Below are 15,762 nucleotides of genomic sequence, written 5' to 3' on the forward strand. Positions count from 1 at the left end.
TTTTGCCTTCTTCTTCTGATTCTTTCCAGCATGAAAATTCAACACTTGATAAATCTGCCCTTTATTGTTAATTTTTCATTACTCGGCTTTCTATTCAGGCCCTCTTCTATTCATATTCCTGTCTCTCATTTAAATCAATGTATGGTTGCTAGGGTAATTTGGACCCAATAGCCAGATTGCTAAAACTGCAAACTGAGGAGCTGCTCAATAAAAAGCAAAATAACCCCAAAACCACACATAAAAAATGAAAGCCAACTGCAAATTGTATCAGAATATTACTCTCCACATCATACTAGGGCAGATTTATCAAGGGTCGAATTTCGAGGTGAAATTTTAAACTCCCATCAACTTGAAATTCGAATAAAAAAAGACCAACCAAAATTTATTTAAAAAAAATGAATTTTTCAACTTCGATCATTTGATTCGAATTTGGATCGTATTCGATCGAATTCAAATCAAAGTATTTTCCAAATTCCACCAAATGATTCCAAATAGGTTCTAGGAGGTCCCCAATAGGCTAAAACAGCAATTTGGCAGGTTTTCGATGGCGAATAGTTGAAGTAGAATTTTTAAAGAGACAATACATGATAAATTTCGATATTTGAATTTTTTAATTTTTTCAAATTCGATTAAAATTTGGACTATTCCCTAGTCAAAGTACACTAAAAATAGCTTGAAATTCTAATTTAAAAATTAGAATTTTCACTTTGACCGTGGATAAATCTGCCCCTAAAAGATCCTTTAAAGGGGACCAACCCCTTTAAAACCCTTTCTTAGAACATTCCTGGAAGCATAGTAATAAACAAAGGATAATAAAAGTTTGGAGAATATCGGTGTCTTTGAATGATAAACCTAATCTGTCATATCATAAAACATCTACAAACAAGAATGGCAGTGATTTATACACCTGTAACATTACAAATTAATACACATATATATCTAAATAGTGTAACTAAATCCAACTTGTAAGTATAGGTCCACTACACCTGTCTCCAACCACATCAACACTTTCACGAAAGCCCTTGAAAGTTAGAGATCAAGCCACCAATCATCTAATAGCCACCATATGTTTTTTTAAATATTTTAACTATAAAGAAACGGTGGGGCTTATTTATAAACTTTGCGCGATGCAGAATGGTTCGCACAGTGAACATATTTGCCCTACTCATGGTTATATTTATAAAACTGGTAAAGAAGGGTGTATTCAATGTGCATACAGAATTGTGAATTTTTATGAGCTCCATAAGAGCTTTTTTAATATGCAAACAGAATTGTGAATTTTTATTCGCATCATAAGAGCTTTTTAAATATGGCAAATTGGGAATATTTCTGTGTTTCAGTTACGCCACAACAAACAAAACAGTTTTGCAAAATTGTTAATTTAATTTACGGTCACCGCTATTTTCTCACACAACAACCTTCCACAGTGGCTGCACTCACGTAAACACTTGTCTCATTTGCGAGTCATTTGTGCACAATGTGAGTTCCCAAAAAACTGAAAGGGCACAGCATTGCAACATTTCAGCGTTCAGGAAAAAACATGGGCAATACAATCACTTGCAAATAAATATGTGCTCAGCAAACTTTATAAATGACCACCAGTTTTACTCATTTACGCAACACTAGAAAAAAATTGTGATTTTCATGTTTTTATTAAAGGGATCCTGTCATCGAAAACATGTTTTTTTCACAACGCATCAGTTAATAGTGCTGCTCCAGCAGAATTTTGCACTGAAATCCATTTCTCAAAAGAGCAAACCGATTTTTTTATATTCAATTTTGAAATCTGACATGGGGCTAGACATTTTTTCAATTTCCCAGCTACCCCCAGTCATGTGACTTGTGCCTGCACTTTAGGAGAGAAATGCTTTCTGGCAGGCTGCTGTTTCTCCTTCTCAATGTAACTGAATGTGTCTCAGTGGGACATGGGTTTTTACTATTGAGTGTTGTTCTTAGATCTACCAGGCAGCTGTTATCTTGTGTTAGGGAGCTGTTATTTGGTTACTTCCCATTGTTCTTTTGTTTGGCTGCTGGCGGGGGGGAAAGGGAGGGGGGTGATATCACTCCAATTTGCAGTACAGCAGTAAAGAGTGATTGAAGTTTATCAGAGCACAAGTCACATGACTTGGGGCAGCTGGGAAATTGACAATATGTCTAGCCCCATGTCAGATTTCAAAATTGAATATAAAAAAATCTGTTTGCTCTTTTGAGAAATGGATTTCAGTGCAGAAATCTGCTGGAGCAGCACTATTAACTGATTCATTTTGAAATAATTTCTTTTGCCATGACAGTATCCCTTTAAGCTTAGAATGTGAAACGTCTGTATTGTTATTGTGAATTCACATTCCTAGTGATTGGTTTTCTTTAAAATGGACGTAACCATTTTTTTAAGGGTGTAGTATATTTAACATCAAATATAGCCGACAGAATAGTTTTCTTTGGAGAAAACAGAGGCAATCTTTTATCTGAAGTGGCAATTGTAACATTACAGTTTAGTCTCTAGCCAGGTAAGCTGTAGTGGTTATAAATTAATAATAATTGTAACAAGATGTTATTCAAAAGATAATATTTTTAAAAATGTTAAGACTTTGGCCTTCAAAAAAGCATATGACTTTGTACTAATTTACCGGGGATAGAAATGTATACTTTGACAAAATGGTTAAAATGAATAATAAGCATTTTTTTTAGAATGGCATGGATTTGTGGCGAAATTCCCCATTTCGGCATCGGTAATTTTTTCTAATGAAACTGCGGCAAAATTTGCCACAAGATTTTATGACAGAGAGACCACTGGGGAAAAAAATGCCCATTCACTTCATCGCATTTGGAGTGAGTAAAAAAAACACATTTACTTCAATGCATTTGGTGTGAGAAAAAAATGCCAATTGCACCAAGAATGAGAAAATACTTTAGAAACCCCCTCTTGTTTCAATGCATTTGGAGAGAGAAAAGATTTGTATGTTTCATAATTTTTTCACAAATTTTCAGTGAAACGAAATGAGACAGATTTGCTCATCACTAGTAGTTGAGTTTCGGAGGTTCACATGATTATGAAAAGAGGAGTTTGGGCAGGTGCAACTTTTGACTACACCACATTACTTCCCTTTTAACAGAATCTATTTTCAGAATTAACTTGTGCATTGTACCAAAACACAAATCTTTTGGCATTTCAGCTGACAGAGACAACAATGTTTTTACAAACATCAGCAACAATTACAACAACATCATCTTCTTATGGCAAAGGCACACCTGTACACAACTATCTTTAGCTTCCACCGTCATTTGGTTACGTTCTATCTTTTTATCATTTTGTTTAGAAATGCACCAAAAATCTGAGCACGTTTTCTTTGAGCGTTAGGTTTGGGCAAATCCTAGTTATTGTCTCAGCTGAGGATAACCCAGACCTACACCCCATGGTGTGGGGGCACATTTACTTAGCTCAAGTGAAGGATTAGAATGAAAAATACTTTGAATTGCGAAGTATTTTTTTGACTACTTCGACCATCGAATTGGCTACTTCGACCTTCGACTATGACTTTGACTTCGAATCGAACGATTCGAACTAAAAATCATTCGACTATTCGACCATTCAATAGTCGAAGTACTGTCTCTTTAAAAAAAAACTTCGACCACCTACTTCGCCACCTAAAACCTACCGAGGTACAATGTTAGCCTATGGGGAAGGTCCACATAGGCTTTCTAAGTATTTTTTTATCGAAGAAAATTTTTTCCTACGATCGTTCGAACTAACGAATTGCGGTAAATACTTTGACTTCGATATTCGACCAATAGTAAATGTGCCCCTATATGTAAAGAATTTAACATTTAGCCAGATCCATAAATGATAGATTAACTGCTTCCCTACTTCTGTAATTCCTTTTCTTGGATCAATAAAAAAAGGTTTATGCACATATTCACAAATACAACTAATTTTTTGTAGCAGTTTGGAGCCATTGTTTTTATCAGAATCATTTAGTTAATGAACTACTGTAGATTATCTAAAACATTTTTATATAAACGTGTTTAATATGTGTAATGTGTAAGGATTTATAAGGCCTTTCACTGGCCTAGGAACATCTGAAATCCTTTTTGCGTGGCTTCAAAATATATTTCATGTAATAATTACTCAAGTGGAAATATTTATACATGTGTATATATATATATATATATATATATATATATATATATATATATATATATATATATATATCATAGCTTACAAGTCTTTAGTGTAGTATTGTGCAAAGCCGATCAGTATAGTCTTGAAAGTAAAAGTTTCAGAAAAAGATTTTTGAAAAAATTTAACAAACTACAATTGTAAAATATTACTGCAGGGAGGTATTCTGATTCAACAAAAGTCTCTTACCTGTGCACTGCTGCCAGAAATGAAATTGTCTTTCACAGGATCATTTGCAGAAACAGAATCATCAGTATCAATGAGATTATCTGTTGGAACATTCTGGACTGGTTTGAGATACGCAACCTCATTTTGTCTTGAGTCGAGAGTTACACAAACATCATATGTGTATGGAAAAGGCAAAGTTCCATCACTAAAAACAGAAGGGCATCTAAGAGCAACTTGAGGATACAAGTCTCTATTTAGAGGATGTAAAGCAGGTGGAGAACTTTGTTTTCTGCACTTTGAAATGACAGCAAGTATAACTGTAAAAATAAATAAAATGGAAATTAAAGCTATAGAGATTACAAGATAGAATGTTGCACTTGAATGAGATTCAATATCACTGGGTTGATGTATAATCTCTGGAAGTACTTGCTGAAAGTTATCTGCCAAGACGATATGTAAAGTAACTGTAGAAGACAGCATGGGGTAACCGTTGTCTTTTACCATAACCACCACTTTTTGTCTTAATGTATCAGTTTCTTGCAAGTCTCTTGTTGTTCTGATTTCACCTGTGTTTTGACTTATAATTAGAAACGACGGGTCAGGAACTTGAAGCAAGTGATAAGAGAGCCAGGCATTGTGTCCAGAATCGGCATCAACAGCGACTACTTTAGTGACTAAATATCCTTTAGTAGAAAAGTGTGGTATAAATTCAAAAACTGCAGCAGCTTCTGATTCTTGTGAAGGATAGAGAATCCTTGGAGCATTATCGTTCTGATCAGTAATACATATTTTCACTGTAGCATTAGCACATTGTGAAGGAGATCCAGAGTCTTTAGCCATTACTTGGATACTGAATTCCCGTAACTTTTCATAGTCAAAAGAGCGCTGTGCATATAAAACTCCAGTTACCGTATTAATGGAAACATATGATGATATTGGTATATCTTCAATATTGTCAATAAGAATCATATAAATCACTTTTCCATTCTCATTTATATCAAGATCTGTAGCATGGACTCTATAAAATGAATTTCCTGAGGGATTGTTTTCTTGGATATGTGCAATATAATTGATGTTTTCAAATACAGGGGCATTATCATTCACATCGGTTAAAATCAATCGAATGGTTTTGCTGTTGGTTAGTTGAGGGGATCCTTTATCTTTTGCCTTAATTGTGATGTTGTACTCAGAGGTTTTTTCTCTGTCCAAGTCCATTGAAGTTACAAGTTTATAGTAATTACCACTTGATGATATTAAGTGAAAAGGTAAAAATTCTGCAATTTGTCCAACAACCTCTCCATTTTCCCCAGAATCCAAGTCATCTAAATTAACTATTGCTATGATTGTACCAACTGGGGAATCTTCTGGAATTGTATTCGAGAAAGATGTGATTAATATATCAGGGGCATTATCATTAACATCACTAACTTGTATTAATAGCTTGCAATAAGACACCAGGCCACCACCATCTTTAGCTTCAACAGTCATCTCATAGTTTGTTGCCACTTCATAGTCTACTTCTCCAATAATTTCAACAGAACCATTTAAAGGATTAATTGAAAATAACTTATGAGCATTTTCAGGAATATCATTGAATGAATATGTAATTTTGGCATAGGAACCTTCATCTTCATCAGTTGCATGTAGATTAACAACTAAAAACCCTATCGGTGCATTTTCTCTAACAGTTACTCTGTAGATGTTATTATTAAACAAGGGATAGTTATCATTGACATCTATGATGGCAACATTAATTAGTGATGTCCCAGTTTTAGAAGGTGTCCCTCCATCAAAAGCAGATAATATAAGAAGAGATGAGTTCTTTTTCTCACGGTCCAAAGGTTTCTCCAAAACAAGCTCAGGGTATTTCTTTCCATCCACATCAACTTTTTCCAGCAATCCAAAATAATCATTTGCACTAAGTGTATAACTCTGTATAGAATTATTTGCAAGATCTGGATCTTTTGCAATCCCTAAAGCAAAATGTGCTCCTGGCCCAGTTGATTCGCTAATATCGATTTCAAAAACACCCATTGAAAAGCTAGGTGAATTATCATTCATATCCTGAATTTCCACGTTGATTGTATAAAAATGTAAAGGATTTTCCATAACTGCTTCAATATTTAGAAAACAATGTTGCTGCATTCCACATAAAGCCTCTCTGTCTATTCTGTCTGCAACATACAAGTCTCCAGTTTCTAAATGAACATTTAAATACTGTTTTTTGGACCGAGAAACAACATGGAATTTACGTGAGGACAGCTCTTCAGTGCTAACACCCAGATCATTTGCAATGTTACCTATTATAAATCCCAGTTTCTGTTCTTCATATATTGAGTACTGGAGCTGACAAAAAACAGACTCACAAATATATAGAAAAAAGCTAAATATTACTTGCCATCTTATTGTCCTTTTAGTGATGTCATATGTAATCTTCTTCCCCATTTTTTCTTCCCAATCCAATGTATACAAATAGAAAGGAATCCAGCTCAAATTATTTCTTATAATCCTTGTTCAAATGAATAATATTGCAATGGTTGCTGCTGCCCTGTGCTGTGTGAGTGTTATGAGCTATGGTACTATACATCTCTGTACTAAACATATAACTTTATTCTTCTTCTTGGTCAACAGTGGCACTCAGAGTCTGAAGTATGGAACTGCAGCTGGCTTACAATTTTTGTTTTAACCACATATCAAAATGCTTATTGAAATAATTTAAAAAATTACAAATTCTATCTTAGCTGGTCTTATAGTCATTATTATTGAATATGTAAATATAAAATTGGTATTTTATATTCAACAGATTCACATTTGCTCGTGCTGCTTGTTAGGAAGGAAGTTGATTGAGCAGTAATGCTACACAGTAATATTAATAGTCAGCAATTAATATTTTTGAATTTTCCAAACTTTGACTCCATGTAAAGGTTAATATAAATGTATAGTTTGTACAAAAATAGTTTTTGCTTAATTCATTTTTTTTAGATTTAAAGAAATAGAAATGAATGAAGAAATTAGCTCAGACTTTTATTGATGAACAAATGTATTCAAAATCAAGTTTCAAGTTTTATGGTTCAGACATGCTACAAGTCATATGTATATTACACTTTGGGGCAGATTTATCAAAATATGAGATTACAGTTTACCAAGAAAAATGTACCCACTTTTTAATTATTCCTATGGAATTTTTAACATTGTATTTATCAATGGGTAAAAGTTGGAGTTCACCATTTGATAAACACGATTTTATCAAATGGTGGGCATAGGGGAAGATATTTATAACATTTGATGTTTGATAAATGTATCCCAACTCCTAGCAATGAGTTTGGTTACCTACATTAAAAAATTAACTTGCAGTAATGGACATCTTAAGTGAGGGGGCATATTGCCTATTCATGCATAACTGACAACATTTATATAACTTAAATTTTTTTTTATTGAAGTCAGATTGTGCTACATTCAACAAAAAAGTGCAAACACATTGCATTAAGGGTGCATTTACTCTTGGTCACATGGACATAAGGACCAATGATGATCCAGAATCTTGAGGCTGTCGTTCACGAAAGCTAGAGGGAGCCCCTTTATTCCTGACCTCCCCGGCTAAAATGCCTGTAGGAGGCAAGTGTCTTCAAACCCCCTTGGCCATAAGGTTAGGGGGATACCTTTGTCCTTCCCCCTCCATCTAAAGGCCTTGTTGAGGTCGGGTAAACAAATGAATTTCCAAAGAGGTCCAAACAGTGGTATGGATGGAGCCAGTGTTCAGGGGGAGAAGTAGCCTATTGGCCACATATCCCGCCCCCCACCCCCAGATCTGTGCTTTTAACCCCAAGGTTATTGCACCAGCCCCAGAAGTGAAAAAAATACTTGAGCTCCAAAACTGCAAGCCCCTTGGCCAGATGATAAAGTGCATCTCTGCCTCACCAAAGGATAGGGATTTCCACAACTACCTAAAAGAGATATCCTAGCCACTCAGAAGAACAGATACTACACTTGATCTTAGCCAAAAAGCCAAGAGATATAATTGCTGCATCACAAGTAGTCAGTTTTACATCCTATTGCAGTTGCCCCACTTTCTAGAATAGCCCTATATGTTTAATTATACAGATTTGACATATGGTCTTTAAATTTGTATATTTTAAAAGTACATTTGTTTAGTTTATTCATAAGTAGAAAGCAAAAAAAGGTACCGTAAATACTCGAGTATAAGCCGACCCGAGTATAAGCCGAGGTACCTAATTTTACCTACGAAAACTGGGAAAACGTATTGACTCGAGTATAAGCCTAGACACAACTACAGCCCTGTCTCCCAGCAGGGCACATTCCGCCAAAGCGACCCCCCCAGCAATCAATTCTTTGCAAAGTTGATGAGTGCATTGTCCCACTATCCCATGTGCAGAGGGTACTGTGGGATATTGCCATCACTGTTAATCTTTCGTATAACCAACAGAGGGCGCTGTGAGATATTGCAGTCATGGTTATTCTTTCATATAACCAACAGAGGGTGCTGTGTGATATTGCAGTCACGGTTATTCTTTCATATAACCAACAGAGGGCGCTGTGTGATATTGCAGTCACTGTTATTCTTTCATATAACCAACAGTGGGCGCTGTGTGATATTGCAGTCACTGTTAATCTTTCATATAACCAACAGAGGGCGCACTGTTATTCTTTCATATAACCAACAGATGGCACTGTGTGATATTGCAGTCACTGTTATTCTTTCATATAACCAACAGAGGGCGCACTGTTATTCTTTCATATAACCAGCAGAGGGTGCTGTGTGATATTGCAGTCACTGTTATTCTTTCATATAACCAACAGATGGCGCTGTGTGATATTGCAGTCACTGTTATTCTTTCATATAACCAACAGAGGGCGCACTGTTATTCTTTCATATAACCAACAGAGGGTGCTGTGTGATATTGCAGTCACTGTTATTCTTTCATATAACTGACTCGAGTATAAGCCAAGGTAGACTTTTTCAGCACATTTTGGATGCTGAAAAACTCAGCTTATACTCGAGTATATATGATAATCTGTTATATAATAACAAATTGATTGTGTAGGCTCTTTGTAAATTTTATATTTATGTTATGGAAAATTATCACATATGAAACATGGGTCCATGCAAATAAAGTATCAAATGTGTGTGAATTATTCATAAATCATGCAGATAGGTTTGATATGGTTGGGAAAATGTGGTGAATGTTTGAATTGTGCAATAATAATGTTTTTTGTTTGAACTCAGATTGTTCCAAAAAAAAAAATAATCTTTTAATTAAAAACTTGAGGCGTTACCAGAAAATGTGGTTCTTATGGAGAAGAACAGAACAGCAGCACATAGCAGCAAGAGGCAGGTTCCCAGAAATACATTCAAACGTCCAAATAATATGTTTTAGGTAGTTTATACAATTATAAGGGGTCTAAATTATATAAATAGTTTTTTGTACTGATAGGTATCTTTTAGAAGTCATCTTACAGTATGAGTAAACGTTCACATGACATGGCTCACCACAGACAAAATTGGGCAAGTCACAGCAGTTATTTTTTTTTTCTACTGTAATTTTTATTAGTTTTTCAGAACATATATCATGACCAATTATTATTTAACACCATAACTATGACATTAAGTTATTGCATACAAAATTAACATATAAGAATATAACTAGCTTTCTAAGGTATTTTCGTTTCTAGATTAATTGTACTCTTGCATTATTGCATATTCACGCACTGCAGTTATTTTAATGGCAAATGTGTGACTATCTATTTAAATGGAATCACATGGCGAGCCATCTCAGACAAAGGACTAGATAGAGTTCATTCCATCTGGACACTAGCAAAAGTATACAGCAAGTAGAGTATACAGAAAGCTCATTCATGGTAGAAAATAAAGCCTCCTCCTTAACAAGCAATAACCAGCTGCAACTAACATTGCTCTATCTACTTAGGGGAAGAGTAAAGAAAGCACCACCCCTACTTGATGCCTTCTGTTCAGGGTTATGAAGTCACTAACACAAACAAGTGACATCAGCACCATTGTACCTGAAGCTTCAAGGTTTAGGTGTATATAGTACTAGAAAAAAATAAATTCTCAAGCTTAAGATTGTTTCCCCCAAGGGGCCCATTAACATCAATGGACAATTCCATTTTATTGATATTCCTTGAGCTGGTCTCCATGTCTCTGGTATTGTTAGAATCCTTAGGAACCGTGCCTACTGTACCCAAGATACTGCTTGCTTTCCCATTAACCTTGTCTGTGACAGTGCACCCCCTCAGCCTGAACTTGTACGTTATATCTGTTAATCCTGCCTGTGTATTCTTGCTTGCATCACACCTATCTTCCTGCCTGTTTCCCAGCTCAGCCTCCTCCTAGGTTTCTGCTCCATTCATCACAACCTGTGGTGCCTGAGACTTTTCTGTGGCATAAAGTAAAAATCTCAATGTCCCTCTTTGAACAACTGGCTTTGAAATCATGCAGGTAGGTTAATTGACTTTTAATAAAATTGATCCAAATGTGTATGAATATGACAGGGATTAGATGTGAATTATGAATTATCTTTGTAGCAGTGCTGTGGAATATGTTGGCACTAAATTAATAAGGGTTAATAATAAACAATAATAATGAAAACTGATGTCAGACAAAAAGAAAATATTGATAAATAATTATTCCATGGTATAACACCCATATAAAGTTAAACAAAATAAGTTTAAATGTATCAAGACTACATTGGAGAATGTGTCAGGAGCCTGACTCATAAGCAGAGGTTCAAAAGAGATTGGTCAGTAATAGCAAATTTGAAGGGGCAATATTCCAAACCGAATAACCATGGACATACACATTTGGGCCCCTTATGTGCTTTTCACAAACCCTTCGCCATCCTTTCACTTCTCCATTCTTTCTCCAGACCCTGGTTACAAACACATCATGGAAAACTAAAAATACATTAAACCAAATTGTAAAAGTTCTTTCTCATGTTTTTGATTTGAGAATTCGGTTGTGTTCTTGTTCCCTTTTTACTTTCTTTTTCGCAGCATAACTCTGTTTGTTATTATAAAAATCAAAGTTAGAAAAAAAAACTTTTTATGTAGTAACTCACAACAGTTTTCTATATTAAAGAAACAAGTGCCAGTGATTGGAAATAAACCTGAGTCGGTTGAGTTTTACAAATTCAGTCCCAAAATTCCACAACACCTTTTAAACAATGTTAAGTGCCCAATCATTCCAATAAAATACCTCAGCAAGTACAAATAGAAGCTTAGAAGTCACAAGCACAGTTATATAGTAAAGTATAATCTCTGGCAACCCATTATTCATACATAGTGTTTTGAAAGTCCTTAGTAGTAAGTAAATAAAATATTTCTAGTATAGCATTCACTGTGAACTAAATATACAAATAATATTGTGGAAAATGAATTCTGTTAGTTAATAAAGGGAGGTCTTCTTGACATTAGTTTAGCTCCTTGAATAATTTTTATGTCTTGTACCTTTATATCCATCATCCAAGTCCCAAGTTAATACAAGTAGGGTCTACTGCAATTAAAAAAAACTTACCTGTACAGTGCTGGCAGAAATTAAATTGTCCTTCGGAAGATCATTTGTAGAAACAGAATCATCAGTATCAATAAGATTATCTGTTGGAACATTCTGGACTGGTTTGAGATACGCAACCTCATTTTGTCTTGAGTCGAGAGTTACACAAACATCGTATGTGTATGGAAAAGGTAAAGTTCCATCACTGAAAACAGAAGGGCATCTAAGAGCAACTTGAGGATATAAGTCTCTACTTAGAGCAGTTGGAGAACTTTGTTTTCTGCACTTTGAAATGACAGCAAGTATAACTGTGAAAATAAATAAAATGGAAATTAAAGCTATAGAGATGACAAGATAGAATGTTGCCTTTGACTGAGTATCAGATTCAATGTGATGGTTTATTACTTCTGGAACAACTTGCTGGAAATTTTCAGCCACAACCAGATGTAAAGTAACTGTAGAAGACATTATGGGGTAGCCATTGTCTTTCACCATAACTACAACTTTTTGCCTCCGAGCATCCGTCTCTTGCAAGTCTCTTGTTGTTCTGATTTCACCTGTGTCTTGGCCTATAATGAGAAAAGAAGGGTCAAGAACTTGAAGCAAGTGGTAAGAGAGCCAGGCATTGTGTCCAGAATCAGCATCAACAGCGACTACTTTAGTGACTAAGTATCCTTTGGTAGAAAAGTGTGGTATAAATTCATATACTGAAGCAGCTTCTGACTCTTGTGAAGGATAGAGAATCTTTGGAGCATTATCATTCTGATCAGTAATACATATCTTCACTGTAGCATTAGCACTTCGTGAAGGAGATCCAGAGTCTTTCGCCATTACTTGGATATTGAATTCCCGTAACTTTTCATAGTCAAAGGAGCGCTGTGCATATACAACTCCAGTTACTGTATTAATGGAAACATAGGATGAAATTGGTATATCTTCAATATTGTCAATAAGAATCATGTAAACCACTTTTCCGTTCTCATTTATATCAAGATCTGTAGCATGGACTTTATAAAATGAATTTCCTGAGGGATTATTTTCTTGGATATAGGCAATATAATTTGTTTTGTCAAATACAGGGTCATTGTCATTTACATCAGTTAAAATCAGTCTGATGGTTTTGCTGTTGGTTAGTTGAGGGGATCCTTTATCTTCTGCCTTAATTGTGATGTTGTACTCAGATGTTTTTTCTCTGTCCAAGTCCATTGAAGTTACAAGTTTATAGTAATTACCACTTGATGATATTAAGTGAAAAGGCAAAGATTCAGAGATTTGTCCAACAACCTCTCCATTTTCCCCAGAATCTAAGTCATCTAAATTCACTAGCGCTATGACTGTACCAACTGGGGAATCTTCTGGAATTGTATCTAAGAAAAATGTAATTAATATATCAGGAGCATTATCATTAACATCACTGACTTGTATTAATAATTTGCAATAAGACACCAGGCCACCACCATCTTTCACCTCAACAGTCATCTCATAGCTTGTTGCCACTTCGTAGTCCAGTTTTCCAATTATTTTAACAGAACCATTCAAAGGATTTATTGAAAATATCTCATGGGCATTTTCAGGAATGTCATGAAATAAATAAGTAATCTGAGCATTAGAACCTTCATCTGCATCAGTAGCATGTAGTTCTGTAACTAAGAATCCAACAGGTGCATTTTCACTAAGAGTTACTCTATATGTGTCCTTGTTGAACAGGGGATAGTTATCATTGACATCAGTAACCACAATTTTAATTAGAGAAGTTCCAGTTTTTAAAGGTGTCCCTCCATCAAAAGCAGATAATATTAGAACAGATGAGTTATTTTTCTCACGATCCAAAGGTTTCTCCAATACAAGCTCAGGGTATTTCTTTCCATCCATATTAACTTTTTCCAGCAATCCAAAATGTTCATTTGCACCAAGCTTATAACTCTGTACAGAATTATTACCAAGATCTGGATCCTTTGCACTTCCTAAAGCAAAATGTGCACCTATCACTGCTGATTCACTAATACCAATTTCAAAAATGCTCTTTGAAAAACTAGGTGAATTATCATTAACATCCTGAATTTCCACATTGATTGTGTAAAAGTGTAAAGGATTTTCCATAACTGCTTCAATATTTAGAAAGCAATTTTGCTGCATTCCACATAAAGCCTCTCTGTCTATTCTGTCTGCAACATACAAGTCTCCAGTTTCTAAATGAACATTTAAATACTGTTTTTTGGATCGAGAAACAACATGGAATTTACGCGAGGACAATTCTTCAGCACTAACACCCAGATCATTTGCAATGTTCCCTATTATAAATCCCAGTTTCTGTTCTTCAAATGTTGAGTACTGGAGCTGACAAAACACTGACTCACAAAGGAATGGAAAAACAAAAAACATTACTTGCCATCGTATTGTCTTTTTGGTGGCTCTGTACTTGATCTTCTTTGCCATTTTGCCTTCTTAATACAATATAAATACAAATCAATCCAGTCCAAGTAATTTATTAATCCAGTCCCAGCTGCAAGGTATCAGTTTGCAATGGTTCCTGCTGCCTTATGCTGTGTGACTGCTTTTACTATACATCTCCACATTAAACAAGAAAACTTAAATTTTCTCCTTGGTCAACAGTGGCACTCAGAGTCTGAAATATGGAACTGCAGCTTTGCAATGATCTTTTATGTTTTAGCTGCATATCCTAATTCAATAATTTTACCATTATTAATGGTTATCTTATGCTTGAATTAATTTCTGTCAGTACAAAAATGGTATGCATCCTGTATACAATAAATTCACTTTTGGTAGTGATTTATTAACAAGAAGCAACTATTTAGGGAAAAAAGTTAAGCACACCTCATCCTGTTTGTATTTTTTTTGTTAATGAACAAAAAGACAAAATCTAAAGTAAGGAGGGCACTTCTTTTTACAAAAAATTACTATTTCATGTTTTATATAAAAAAAATTAATAATAAATAAATAAATAAATATCTATCTATCTATCTATATATGTATATATAAATATATATATATATATATATATATATATATATATATATATATATATATATATATATATATATATATATATATATATATATATACTGCCACTTTCCTTAATAGCCCAGTGCACATCTTAGTAAATTTAGCACGCCATAATATATTCCAAAGCATAAAAATGCCTGAATATATTTAAAATGTGTATAATAAAAACATTACAAGCAATAGCATATACTGTACAATCAACCAATGAGCACAGTGTAAATGAGCAAATATGTTAAAGCAGACACGTATATAAAAGCATTTTTTCACTTTTGCATATAAAATGATTTTTCTATTGTAGAAGATAAATAAGAAGATAATCAAGTAAAATATTACCTTAAGGTTGATGCCCATGGGGAGGTACATATATCAAAATTTGGATATGTGTAGTTTTATATGCTTTATAAACCACAAATAAACAAATTACGAATGCCATGAAAATTATTAAAAGATCCGAATATAAAAAGCACAAACAGAACAAACCCCAAAAAATATAAAACTTCTAAAAATTTGAGTTTATCAGGCAATTACTAGCAAAAAAATCTCAGTCCAAATGGATTAAAATGGTACAATTTGATCAGCGCAGCTCCCATTGGCTTCTATAAGACCTTGACTGCTTTTACTTAGTGGAGTTTGGTATTAGAGTTTTTCGTGGTTTTATACCTCAAATTTTCAAAGAGATTTAGAGAAATAAAAAAACAATTTTAAGAGAAAAATTTTGATTACTAACAAAAATAGAAATGTGAATGTTAGTAAATAGGCCCCTTAGTATAAATATATTATTAATGTTGTATTAGTCATGTATATGAATTCACAAGAAGTTTAGATTGTTTTCTGTACTAGTATTAGAGTTTTTTGTGGTTTTTAT

General features: G+C 34.3%; 1 protein-coding gene and 1 non-coding gene across 11 annotated transcripts in view; both read right to left on the reverse strand.

Annotated features, from left to right (window-relative positions):
* Positions 1-15,762, reverse strand: part of pcdhga3.L (protocadherin gamma subfamily A, 3 L homeolog) — a 279,136-nt gene that overhangs the window by 205,064 nt on the left and 58,310 nt on the right. For 2 of the 10 annotated variants that reach the window (XM_041584916.1, XM_041584908.1), the window contains exon 1: positions 11,895-14,412. The exons of 7 other annotated variants lie outside the window; for them this stretch is intronic. In XM_041584916.1, the coding sequence (XP_041440850.1) occupies positions 11,895-14,309 (2,415 nt within the window). In that variant the 5' untranslated portion in view covers positions 14,310-14,412. Of the gene's footprint in view, positions 1-4,366; positions 6,892-11,894; positions 14,413-15,762 lie in introns of those variants that run through there. One more of the 10 variants, XM_041584903.1, reaches the window with a different exon arrangement.
* Positions 8,172-8,359, reverse strand: LOC121401739. Its single transcript, XR_005966478.1, has one exon. It is a non-coding gene; the product is annotated as a U2 spliceosomal RNA (small nuclear RNA).

The sequence above is a fragment of the Xenopus laevis genome, chromosome 3L, assembly GCF_017654675.1.
Source record: "Xenopus laevis strain J_2021 chromosome 3L, Xenopus_laevis_v10.1, whole genome shotgun sequence".
Lineage (NCBI taxonomy): Eukaryota > Metazoa > Chordata > Amphibia > Anura > Pipidae > Xenopus > Xenopus laevis.